The sequence below is a fragment of the Nicotiana sylvestris genome, chromosome 6 (genome assembly GCF_000393655.2).
Source record: "Nicotiana sylvestris chromosome 6, ASM39365v2, whole genome shotgun sequence".
Taxonomy (NCBI): domain Eukaryota; kingdom Viridiplantae; phylum Streptophyta; class Magnoliopsida; order Solanales; family Solanaceae; genus Nicotiana; species Nicotiana sylvestris.
In genome coordinates, this window is record NC_091062.1 from 57,536,628 (window position 1) to 57,549,698 (window position 13,071).

The window sequence follows — 13,071 nt, forward strand, 5'->3', positions numbered from 1 at the left end:
AGCCTCGAACAACAGCTTCGTTTTTGTGGATTCTCCTCTTTCTTCAATTGATTAGTTGTTGCTCTTGTTGCTATTGTTGCTCTGTATTTGACACTTGTTGTGTAGCCAATTTGGAGAACTTTTGTAACCCTCTTATTATTATAGTGGAGCTTTTTTGGATCTTTGTAATCCCGTGGTTTTTACCTTCGATTTGAAGGGTTTTTCACGTTAAAATTTGGTGTTCTTTATCTTCTTTATTTTGGGGTTTGCCTCTTCCTCGACATATCAGTCACGACCCAAAATCCAACTAGTCATGATGACACCTAACTCAACTGACTAGGTAAGAGAAATAACACTAAACACAATTCAAATAAGAATAATATGAATCAATAAGTGAAATAACCGAATCTCTATATAATAACCCAAAGATTGGTAGTACAAGTCACGAGCCACTAAGACTTAATCAGATTTACAAGCTGGTACGAAGTAATACAACATCTGTTTGGATTATACATAAATATGATTCAAATCTAAAGCAACCAACGACAAGTGGTAGACATAACCAGAATGCAGGTACATCTTCAACGTCGGCTTCCCCCGTACGCAACAGCATCAACTCCAGGATATGCATGCAAGGTGCAAAAGTGCAGTATTAGTACAACCGACCACATGTACTCAATAAGTATCATAACTTACCTCAACGAGGTAATAGAAGCAAGAATTATAAATGCTACTTACAATCACTTGTACAAGTTCATAAAATTCCAAAAAGTATAGAACATGTATATGATCAAATCAGGAAAACACAAATAAAACCACCTTGGTGCTCATAATTCGTTTTAATGTGTTTTGCTCGGTCGACAATCCATCATATAAGGAAGATATGCAAGTAAATTAGGTAAAAAGTCAAGAAAATTACAAATAATGATGATATGCAATAACCAAATATCAATCTGTGTGCGCAACCCTATCCCAATAGAAATCACATCATCGCTCTTCTGCCCAGATCATGAACCAAACCAATAACCAGCTCTCCCAGAAGTCACATCAACTTCGGTTTCTCATAATCTACGTGTGTGCCATCAAGAGAGAAACATGAGAGGGTGATCCTAGGGGGATGGATCCATATCCGCACGCATGCACGACCAATTCAACGTGCAATCAGCCCACATGGTTAGAGGCTCAATATCATAATCTGCCTGGCATGGTCACAAGCTATATCATAATCTGTCCGGCGTGGTCACGGGGATAGCAACACAATTCCCCTGGCACAGTGACAGGCATAACAACACATACAATCCGGCGTAGTTATATGCATAACAACACAATCCTCTCACGCATGGTCACAAGCATAATAACACAATCCGTCCGGCGTGGTCACAAGCATCTAGTCCAAATCATATTATACAGAAGCAGATATACGATTATACATGTATATGGTGAATGAATATCAAATTTCATGCTCCTGGAGTAGTATAAATGCATGCTAAAGTGTAGGAATGTGCAAAGTGTGCTATTATAGCTCAAATCGATAATTTCATCACATAATAACAATTATCAAGTTTATTCAGGGAATTAACCTCTATGTAACCTCAAACATGGGTCAAATAGTTCACAACAAGGTTACAAATATGAGAAACATCATAGCTTAAAGATTAACAGTCAATTCTAGGCAAATCATAGCCTAAGCACTACCTCGAATACTGATAAATACCCCGGTGCTCGCACATGGGCTCAACCCCACATATATGCACACCTATAGCACGTAACTATCATAAATAATTGAGGCAACTAGCGCCTTAACTAAGTTTAGATAAGATACTTACCTCAAACAAGCCAAATCAAATGCCAAGAAAGCCAAACAATACTCTACAAACTTCATCCCATGCAAATCAACCTCTGAACGGTTCAAAACTAGCTAAAAGCAATAAAATCATCAAATAATGCCATGGAAAACAAACCCAAACGAAAAAGGTCGAATCTTTAATCAAAAGTCTAAAGTCAACCAAAAGGTCAACCCCGGGCCCGCACCTTGAAACCAAAAAAAATCACAAATTTTAGTATTCCATTCAATTACGAGTCTAATTATACTAATTTCACTCAAATCCGACTCTAAATCGATGTTCAGAACTCAATTTTTCACTTTAAAAAAGTTTAGACAAAAACTCCTAGTTTCTCTTCTAAAATTATCAATCAAATGCCAAAATTGAAGATAGAATCATAAAATATAATCAAATCCGAGTAGATAGTACTTACTCCAATCCATGTGGTAAAAATCCTTTTCAAAATTGCCCAAATCCGAACTCTCAAACTCAAAATGTGATAAAATAATTCAAAGGTCTGATATGGAGTACTTATATGCACTGTCTAGTGGTACCCTACACAATCCCCGTCAATAACCTCATGATTGCGATTATAAAATTGTCCAGCACAACTTTTACTTTTCGTGATCACGGTCATTTTCCCGCGATCGCGATGAACAAATTCCATTAACCCTTTGCAAATACTTCCCAGACAATCTGTAGTGTTTTAGCCATAACTTTTTGTACTTAACTCCAAATAACAAAAAGTTTAATTTTCTGAAAATTAGAAACAAAGAGCTACAACTTTTGTTTTTAGATCACCTCAAAATACGTTATAGATTGCAAAATATAAGCTCTCCAAGTCAGCTAAGTGATAGCAAGAATTTCTTCTTCGTGAACGCAATTCACATGTCCAATTTTCCCTTTTACTCTTCGTGATCACGTCCCAGAGCTTTGGGATGTACACCCTTGTAGACAAAAACCAACAGTTGAAAAGGGCCTAAAAATGATCCGAAACTACCCCGAAGCTCACCCGAGCCCCTCGGGACTCTGTCCGAACATACCAACAAGTCCCAAAATATAACATGAACCTATTCGAGGTCTCAAATCACACATAAGAACATCAAAACCCCGAATTGCACCTCAAATCAAATTTTATAAAATTTTAAACTTTTAACTTCTAAAACTCGTTCCAAATTATATCAAATCAACCCGGAATAACCTCAAATTTTGCACACAAGTTCCTAATGACATAACGAACCTATTCTAACTCTCGGAATAATAATCCTGACTTGATATCATCAAAGTCAACTTCAAAGGTCAAACTTATGAACCTTCCAAACATTTGAATTGCCAACGTTCGCTAATCATAGTGAAAATCTTCTAGAAGCCTCTAAATACAAATCCGAGCATACGTCCAAGTCCAAAATCACCATTCGGACCTAACGAAACCATCAAAAATTCGATCCGGAGCCAAATACTCAAAAATCAAATTTGATCAACTCTTCCAACTTAAAGCTTCTAAAATGAGAATTATTCTTCCGAATTGATCCAGAATCACCCAAAAATATAAACCGACGATACACACAAGTCATAATACATGATACGAATCTACTCATACACTCAAACCATCGAACAGAATGCAATGCTCAAAACGATCGGTCGGATCGTTACACATACCTAAATGGGCTAAGTATCTCCAAGAATATCCAAAAAGTCTCATTGATAACCCTCTTAGTGGAGGACACGCCTAGTCTAGGCTATATATAATTATAATAAAATGCAGCAAGTAGAGAAGGCAATTCACATAATAAATATTAAATAATCTGAAAGCTAAAATTAATTTTGAAAACTGATCTTAAATTGATAACTGAAAGCTGAAGCTGAAAATTAGGTCTATATCTGATAACTAAAATTAAAGCGAAAAGCTTAGTCAAAGGTGATATTTGAAATTTAAATCTGAGTTACTTTTTCAGAAAATAACTTTGCACATAGTTGACCTGCGTACGTGTGCATCTCGAAACACGCATGGGGTAGTATCAACCTATCTTTCCAACAAATAATTTGGCCCTGCATACGTGAACATTTGGGAAGACGTACGGGAAAGTGTCAGCCTATCTCCCCATCAAATAATTTGGCCCTGCATACATGATCATCTTGGAACATGTATGGAGAAATATTTGCCTATCTTCCCATTAAACAATCTGGCCCTGCTTACCATGAACATCTGGAAACATGTACGGGAAAATATCAACATATTTTCCATCAAATAATGGCACCTACAAGTGTGGTATAACTGTCCTTTCCTAGCCTCTGGTGACAATCATATTTGGGGGGGGGGGGGGGGTTGCTCACTTCTCCCATTTAAATCGGAATCTGAACTTGTTAGCACCTACAAGTGTAGGGTAGTTTGCCATGGCTACTGTAGCACTCCCACTTGGGGATTTTGGCTACTTCTCTCTTTCTGAATCTTAATCAGAATCGAAATTGAAATTCTAACAATAGCAATGAATTTCACGTAATCAAGCAGTTACAACGCATAACAAAAATTTATTATTTTTTTATTTTGAATCTGAACCGAAGGTATGAGCAGTACAAGTAATTGTACACAAGCAAATAATTGCATATAAGTAAATAATCGCAACATATCATATAATTTTATCATTTTTTGTCATGGTAATTTAAAATATATGTAATTTATTATGAAAAGTAATGCAAGCAATCATATAATTTAAGATGCACATTATAATTTATCCCTTAACTTAGGGAAAAAACCTCAACTCACCTCGAAACAATTTCACAAGTCTTCTCACAACAATCTCGCATAGCCAACTCTTTAGAATCTACAATTTAAGTAGTTGAACCCGTTAACCCAAATTATTCATTCAACCCAATTCCTTCATCAAAATCTCATTAGTTATTTAGGGATTATGATTGCTTCTAAATTTAAACTCTATCAATTGTACAATATATAGTTATAAGGTGTTGTAAAGATTTCAATTTAAATAGTAAAAGTAAACGAAAATACCTTCTTGAAGAAAGACTTATTCTTCACCTCTTGAGTTCTTGAAGATGATCTAAGGATTTTAAGATGAAATCTCGTTAGAATTTACATCGTGGAGTATAACCTAAATCGTATTAAAAACTCACCTTGAGCATTGGGGGAATGATCTTGAATTAGTATCTCCTTAAAAGGAATAAACCCTAGCTGTTTTGGGGTATTAAGAATAAGAAAGTCATGTTCCTGAAGACTTTTGTAGGCCTGGCATAATAGGCTGCCACGGTTGGAATTAGTGGCCGCGATTGGCATGGTACCTCAGGCCTTCGTTGGATACCATATTCTATAATTTTCTGCGGTTCTCTATTATATCTGAATTTGTTCGTTATGATTGTTGGCTCGCATAGCGATTTGGTGTTAGGTTCCATCACGAATTTGGTGAAAATTTAGGTCGTCATATTTCCGTGCAGTGTATAAATATATGTGTAAAAAATCATTAAAATTGTAAATAAAAAAAAAACTCCTTCCATATATTTCCTTTTCAATCCGTTTCAAAAAGAATGATAGCTTTCTAAATTTAAAAATAATTTAATTTAAATTTACTATACCGTTAATGAGAAGCTTTTATGGCCATATAAATATCTATGACTTGTTTTTTTACCACAAGTTTTAAAAGTTTTATTATTCTTAAACTTTGTGCCAATTCAAACTTTATCACATAAAGTGAAACATAGGGAGTAATAATTTTGAACATATAATTTCAAAAGTGTAATGAGTTCATGGTGAGACTTAAAGGCTAAATCCGTCAAATATAAATTTTGAATCCATCTCTTTATAATAATGCACCCATTTTCTTGAAATCCTAAATACGCCTTTGTCTGAGATCATAATCTTTAACAACCGGAGTATTATGATTTTCTTTTTTTGGGTTTCCTTTAAGTATTCGGCATCAAAGTTCACTAGCTTAATTAATTCGGATTCTACTAGGAAGGTCTACTAAAAGAAAAGTAAAGCACCTTATTCTAAAAATTACTATTCTCAAGGATCCAACTCGAAATTTCTCATTTACTGTAAGCGAGCGGATTCCTGCCATCCTAGTAGATGTCACAATGATCATTGTATTATTTTTGCATCATATAACAATACATATATTATTATTTGCCACACAACAATCTTTATAATTAATGAACCAAACAAACCCCTATATTAAAAAAAAAGGTGAAAGAAGTGAAAGTTTTGTTTTCTAATATTAAATTCTTTAATAATCCACAAATCAACATGTGCCGCACGCCTCCTTAACAAATTCAGAAACCAATTGACAATAGCACTTGTCCTTTGTAACCTGGAAATAAATGAGAACAATGCATTTTATTTTCGATCATCTAAATTAAAACGGAGAAGAAAAGTTTTCAATCACACAATCCCCTTGTAATTATTAAACAATTCATAAATTTTAACAACCTATTAAAACTTTTTTTGGGTAAACAATATCGGATAAGAGACGGTCTCAGAGTATATAATTGACTTTGATTTTTTCCCCTAAACGAACTTGTGTAAAATATTCATAGACATCCCTCTAAAGAAGGCATATTAAAAAATCCCTATTTTTCTCCGCGGGCGGCGCTTGGGCACCTCCCTTCCCTATAAGTGTTATTCTCTTTGCTTTCTGTCACCGCACACAACTAACAACCCAACTTGTCTAAATTCCCATTAAACAATAGGAGGAGTAGTTAACACATAAAAAGTCATTTGGAATTTCAATCATAAATGCAAATGTTTGAAGATGCTGTATGAGAGTCAAGAGATGCGAATGAGAATGGAAGTTGGAAAACAACAACCGTTTGAAAGGAAGAGTAGGAGAACAACAAGTAGAAGAAGTACGATAACTATCGTAGAAGAAGTAGATGAAGAAGAAGAAAGGCTTGAGATTGTGGATCTAAGTGGAATGTCTATGGAGTCTCTTCCCGTCAATCCATCAATCAATTTGGGAGCTATCTGCAAATTGGACCTCTCCAAAAATAATCTTCAGGTTAGTCTGAAAATATTATTTACATGTGTTTGGTGCTGTGAAAATGATTTTTTGAAAATATTCTCTCTCAGATATTTTTTTTAATAATTTTGTGGAAAGTGAAAATTATTTGATTTGGATTTTTTCTTAAATTAAAGATTGATAATATGTTAGCAAATGGGAGAGCGATTTGATGCATTTCTTGAGTAAATATGATAGTTCTAACTTCTAAGTATCTCTAGTGATGAGATAATTGTAAAAGAAAAAATTTCCACCGAATAAGTGAAGTCTAAACTTTTTTTTTCCTATAAACAAAGTGACGTCTAAATTTTTTTTCCCTGATAAATAAATACTAAAGGATGACTTATTTTCTGAAAAATATTTCTCCATACTAAACACGCCCCTTGTATCTTCCATTTTCAATTGCTTTTGGTTCCTTTTTTCTGCATGTGTTTGATTATGTTAAATTTCTTCAGTTTTTATGAGAAGAAAATAGTTATTTTTGCCTTTGTCCATTTTATATAACGAGATTACAATGAATTAGAAAGTCAACAAATAATTTTCTTTTATTAAATTGTGAATTATAAGCAATTCCGATTAATCATACTTTTAATTTGTGTATCTTTTTAAGTATGTAGTTAACGTTTGTATTGCGGAAAAAAAATAAAACCAAGGTATATTCGAAGTTCAAATGTTTTTAACTTTGATACCGTAAAATAACCGGAAAATGGCCAAAAATATCCTTGAACTATTCGAAATAGTTCAAAAATATCCTCCGTTTATTTTTGGTGCCAAAAATATCTCTGCCGTCTATGGTTTGGACCACAAATGCCCCTAAACCGTTAGTCTTGCCATTGGAGCTGACATGGTAGTCCAACTAGGTTAGATTTACTTACATGTCCATCCATCTAAGCAATCCAGCATGACAAATTATTTTTTCGAAAAAATTATTTTTCCGATTTTTTTTATTAAAATACAAAATCAACATTTATTCCCAAAAAAGTAAAAAATATTCAGAAAAATAATTTATTTTGAATTTTTTTTATTAAAATACAAAATAAACACTTATTCCGAAAAATAGTAAAAAAATTTCAGAAAAATTATTTATTTATTAAAATATTATATATAACATACAAAATAAATTATTTTGGAGCGTGCTTTAATATATTGTTCCAGAATTTTTTTACTTTTTTCGGAATAAGTGTTCGACCGTGAAAATTTTAAATTTCACTTAAAGTTAAATTTCAGAATTTTTGAAAATTAGAAAACTCCAAAAATTATAAGAACTTCGGATGAACCAATTGATACTTACATTAGAGGTGTGCCTTTTGTGAAGCTATAACTGATAAGTATCTAAAAATTTAGATCAAGTTAATCATAAATTCACAAAAGAAAACAATGGAGTTTTTTTAATCAAATCATAAAGCCCAATCAAGAATAATTTTTTCGGAATTTTTTTTACTATTTTTGGAATAAGTGTTGATTTTGTATGTTAATAAAAAAATTCTGAAATAAATAGTTTTTCTGAATATTTTTTACTTTTTTCGAAATAAATGTTGATTTTGTATTTTAATAAAAAATTTCGGAAAAATAGTTTTTCCGAAAAATTAGTTTTGCCATGCTAGATTGCTTAGGTGGATGACCATGTAAGCAAATCTAACCTAGTTGGACTGCCATGTCAGCTCCAATGGCAAGACTAACGGTTTAGGGGCATTTGTGGTCCAAAATATAGACGGCAGAGATATTTTTGGCACAAAAAACAAACATAGAATATTTTAAAGCTATTTCGAATAGTTCAAGGACATTTTTGGCCCTTTTCCGTAAAATAAAATATAGAGCAAAAGACATTCAATGCTCACCTTGACCAATTTGTAGCGGAAGCTATCAATAACGTAATAATCACTTAAGGGAGGTTTGTAACCGAAAATTAGATAATATTACCACGGTGTATTTGGTTTCGAAACTTTCAAATCGACTAAATATTACTCCCTATGTTTCAATTTAGATGATACATTTCCCTTATCGAGAGTCAATTTGCCTAATTTTGAAGCTAAATTGAATTAGTTCAACTCAATATTTTAAAATTTAAATTTAAATATTCAATAACTATACAAAAAGTACTATAAGTTGTAATTTTTCTCATGTCAATATAAGAAAAAATATTTTAAAATATTGGTCAAACTTCACACAGTAGCGAAATGTGTCATTTAAATTGAAACGGAGGGAGCAGTAACTTCTAGAAAATATAAAATTGGTATGTTAGTATAAATTTTTAATATAAATTTTCATTTTAATTTGATTCGCAATTTTTGTTTTAATTAAAATCGCTCAAAAACTTCTCCGATCTGAATTGATCAAATTAAATCTTTTAGCTTTAATATTTATCTTTTACTAAAATGACGTTTTAACTATATAAAACCTGGATTGCTTTTCCAATTTATCCGTATTAAGAATTCAATGATATTTGTTCAACTTTTGATTATTAATCTAGGTTTATTTTATTCATATTTCTAAGTATTTATTTTCAATAAGAAAATAAATCAGAAAATTAAGCTTAAATATTATCTGATTGTGACTAATTAATTACTATTGTATTGTTTAATTTTTGGTAGAGTATACCAGAATCTATAACAGCCAGACTGCTCAACTTGGTGGAGTTAGATATGCATTCAAATGAGCTCAAGTCCATTCCCAACTCTATAGGCTGTCTCTCAAAGCTCAAACTTCTCAATGTTTCTGGAAATCTCCTTCTGTCGCTCCCTAAGACTATTGAGAATTGCAGGTTAGTTATATAACAACATTATCTTTTGAGTTTCCCCATCCATTCCAATTTATGTGATAAAGATTGATTAGGAACGAAGTTTAAAAATGAAAAAAAGATTTTTGATATTTCTGAATTTCCGTGGCTATAAACATTAAAGATAAAATGGGAAGTTAAAGATTAAATTGCTATTAAATATAAAAAATATTTTTTATTTTTTGGATTATCTAAAAATAAGAGTAACATATTAATTGGGACTTGATGGAGTATCATATTTACGTGTTTTTCGAGTCATCATGCAATGTTTCATTAACTATGGTTGAAGTAACTAGCTAGGTGCTAAATATGACAGCTTATATATGCGAGTCTAATGTGTTGTTTCTATCAGTGTGGTTTTTTTAATATTATCAATGTGCTTTATGTTTATCTCATGAAGAGTCTTAAATTATTTTATGAATTTATTCCAACAAATAATTTATCGCTGGTGCCATAGGCAAAATACTATATACTCGTGACCTAATATTTTCTTCTTCCCTCTTACAGATCGTTGGAAGAGTTGATTGCCAACTTCAACATGCTTACTCATTTGCCAGACACCATTGGATTTGAGCTCATAAATCTCAAGAAGCTCTGTGTAAACTCAAATAAACTAGCATACCTTCCTTACTCTACCTCTCACTTAACCAACCTTCGTGTATTAGATGCCAGGCTAAACTGTTTGAGGTCTCTCCCCGATGATCTCGAAAACCTAATCAACCTCGAAATCCTCAATGTTAGCCAAAATTTCCAGTACCTCACAAAGCTACCCTATTCAGTAGGGTTTCTCATTTCCCTGCATGAATTAGATGTTAGCTACAACAAGATCTCAGAGTTACCGGATTCCATTGGATGTCTGAAGAAGCTCCAGAAGCTGAGTGTGGAAGGCAACCGTCTCGTTTCTCCTCCACCGGATGTGGTGGAGAAAGGAATAAATGCAGTGAAGCAATACTTGTGTGAAAAGATAAACGGATTACATGACAAGTCTCCTAAGAAGCAATCTTGGTTTGGGAAGCTAGCTAGGTGCAGCACCTTCAATGGCCCCAACATACCGAGAGATCATGATGGGGACGGGTTTGATAGTCCGAACCGTCGATCTATTGATGCAATTGCCTCTCCGAGATTTTTGGTTATGCTTTCTCCTCGTCGGCTCCTCTCTCCGAAAACCTACTTCTCGAAATAATGAAGTTATTTTGATGCAAGATGTAAACTTGCATTAATTCTTAATTTGCCAAGATTTAGCGAGTTGCAAGGGTGTGATTACGTTGCTCTTGCTTTCTTTCGAGTTTGAAATCGTGTGAGCTTGATGAAGATGTACATATATATATTGTGTCATGTATACTTTGAGATCTTGAGATTGTATATTACAGATTTTAGTAGAGTTTGCTTTTTTGATATTGGGGTTGGATCTTGTTAAAAGCTCAAGGGTTCAGGGTCCATCGGATGAGTATGTGTACGAATAGAAACACATTTGATTCTGGAAAAGGATAGTTTTATTTTAAGACATTTCGCCGTTACATCTAATAATAAGTGCTCCACTGTTTTGCTTTACATCATTACATGTTCTATGCTCTTTATACCTCCTAATGTAATGAGAATTGCTTGCAATAGTATCTCTTTCTTTCTTTATATTTGTGTTGTAAACTAAGCTTGGTTAATCGCCATTTCATTCACTTAAGGTACCACGAGAGTATATCGTAATTAGGTGACAAATGGGACTTCAAAGTACAATGAGAAAGAAGATGCTGTGCGGGGAATTATGGAAAATATACAAGAACGATGATATTTACTTTTGAGTATATGATTGACTCAATGCCTAAACCGAAGAACCGTGCCGAAGAATACATAGTAACTCACAACTCTTCACATGTCACATATCATCTTCAATCTTGCTTTCGATGAAAACATAATTTCCCAACTGAATAACAATCATACGTATGAAAAACAAGATTCAATGATTAGTCACAGAACTAAAATTTCACTACTTCAAACTAAAATATAAACGTGCAACATGTCGAGGGGTATACCGACGAAACACGTGTGATCTTCCCTCGCTTAACCTCAGATCGCCTCTAAATCCTGTACCTGATACATCAAAGGAGCGGTGTGAATCATTGACTCAGAGAGGGATTGTCACGCCCCAGGGGACCGGCGCTCAACCGAGATATCTCAGTCAAGCAAGCCTACCTGATGTCTACTGCCTCACATTGTTCATGAATGATTCAAGAATAAATGACAAGAGATAGGCAATGAGAGGATAAGAGGTACAATATCATATTTCATTACTTAAATGAGCTTCATTGATAATTACCAAAAGATTACATGTTCACATTTACAAGTGAAAACATCCGATAACTACAACAACATTTTTTAATTTGTTTTCCCCCTTTCAAAACACATCCTACAGCATATCTACGGAGCTTCTAAGTAAACAAGAGATTAATATGAAATTTTCTGGTGACAAGGCCCCAGCTATACCTCAAATTAAAATATAATGTACACGAATCAAAATGACACAAGGCCCCAATATGAAGTAGGCCCCAGTACCTGCCGGTTCGACATTAAAAAGCGGGGAGCCCGCCAAAAAGGTTGAAGTTAAATAGCAAACACCGATGTCGATCCCGACCGGACCGTAGGGACAAAAAGTCGATGAGGAAGATGATTACACAATTCCTAGATCGTTTATAGCTCCTGATGATATTGATGGCACCAAATCTACGGGCGAAGAACTGAAGCAAGTTATATTGACTGAACACCTGCCGGATCGAAAGGTATACTTGGGCATGGGGTTGACCCCTGGGCTTAGGAAATAACTCATTAGTTTCCTTAAAATTAACATATCTTGTTTTGCCCAGTCTTATCTTGATATGATAGGGATCCCGCCGGAGATAACCACTCACAAGCTGAGTTTGGATCCGAAGTTCCACCCGGTTAAACAGAAGAGGAGGACTCAGTTCGAAGTCAAACATGCCTTTATCAAAGACGAAGTATCTAAACTCCTTAAAAATCTGTTCCATTCAGGAAGTTAAATACCCGGACTGGTTAGCTAACGTAGTGGTAGTGCCTAAAAAGGAAAATTCAAGAATATACGTAGATTACAAAGACTTGAACAAGGCATGCCCTAAGGACTCTTTTCCTTTGCTTAACATCAATCGCTTGTTATTCTGGTTAAGCCTGAGGTTTGGCCAGGGGCATCAGAGAAGGACTAGAAGAGGCGTGAGAGGTTCAATAGGTATAGTGTCACGACCCGAACTTTCCATCCTCGGTAGTCGTGATGACGCCTACTAGTGAAAGCTAGGCAAGCCAACCAATTGAATTATTTACCTTGTTTCCATTCTAAATCCATTAAGAATTAAGAACCAACAGTTATCAATCAACAAAATTTACTAAGCGGAAGATTAAATTTTAAGTTTAATAATACTACAAATACCATTCCATAACAAATCTACCCAAGACTGGTGTCACAACTTCACAAACTGTCTAGAAG

At 34.0% G+C, this 13,071-nt stretch overlaps 1 protein-coding gene and 1 long non-coding RNA gene across 2 annotated transcripts; one reads left to right on the forward strand and one right to left on the reverse strand.

Annotated features, from left to right (window-relative positions):
- Positions 1 to 408: 408 nt before the first annotated feature.
- On the reverse strand, positions 409 to 5,138 carry LOC104228133 (uncharacterized). The gene is made up of 4 exons (XR_711257.2): positions 4,932 to 5,138; positions 4,810 to 4,858; positions 4,567 to 4,624; positions 409 to 4,008 (listed from the first exon to the last, which is right to left on the reverse strand). It is a non-coding gene; the product is annotated as an uncharacterized lncRNA (long non-coding RNA).
- Positions 5,139 to 6,449: 1,311 nt separating this feature from the next.
- Positions 6,450 to 10,864, forward strand: LOC104228134 (plant intracellular Ras-group-related LRR protein 6-like). The gene is made up of 3 exons (XM_009780544.2): positions 6,450 to 6,808; positions 9,400 to 9,569; positions 10,092 to 10,864. The coding sequence occupies exons 1-3, from the start codon at positions 6,563 to 6,565 to the stop codon at positions 10,765 to 10,767; spliced, it is 1,092 nt and encodes a 363-aa protein (XP_009778846.1). The 5' UTR covers positions 6,450 to 6,562; the 3' UTR covers positions 10,768 to 10,864.
- Positions 10,865 to 13,071: the final 2,207 nt, after the last annotated feature.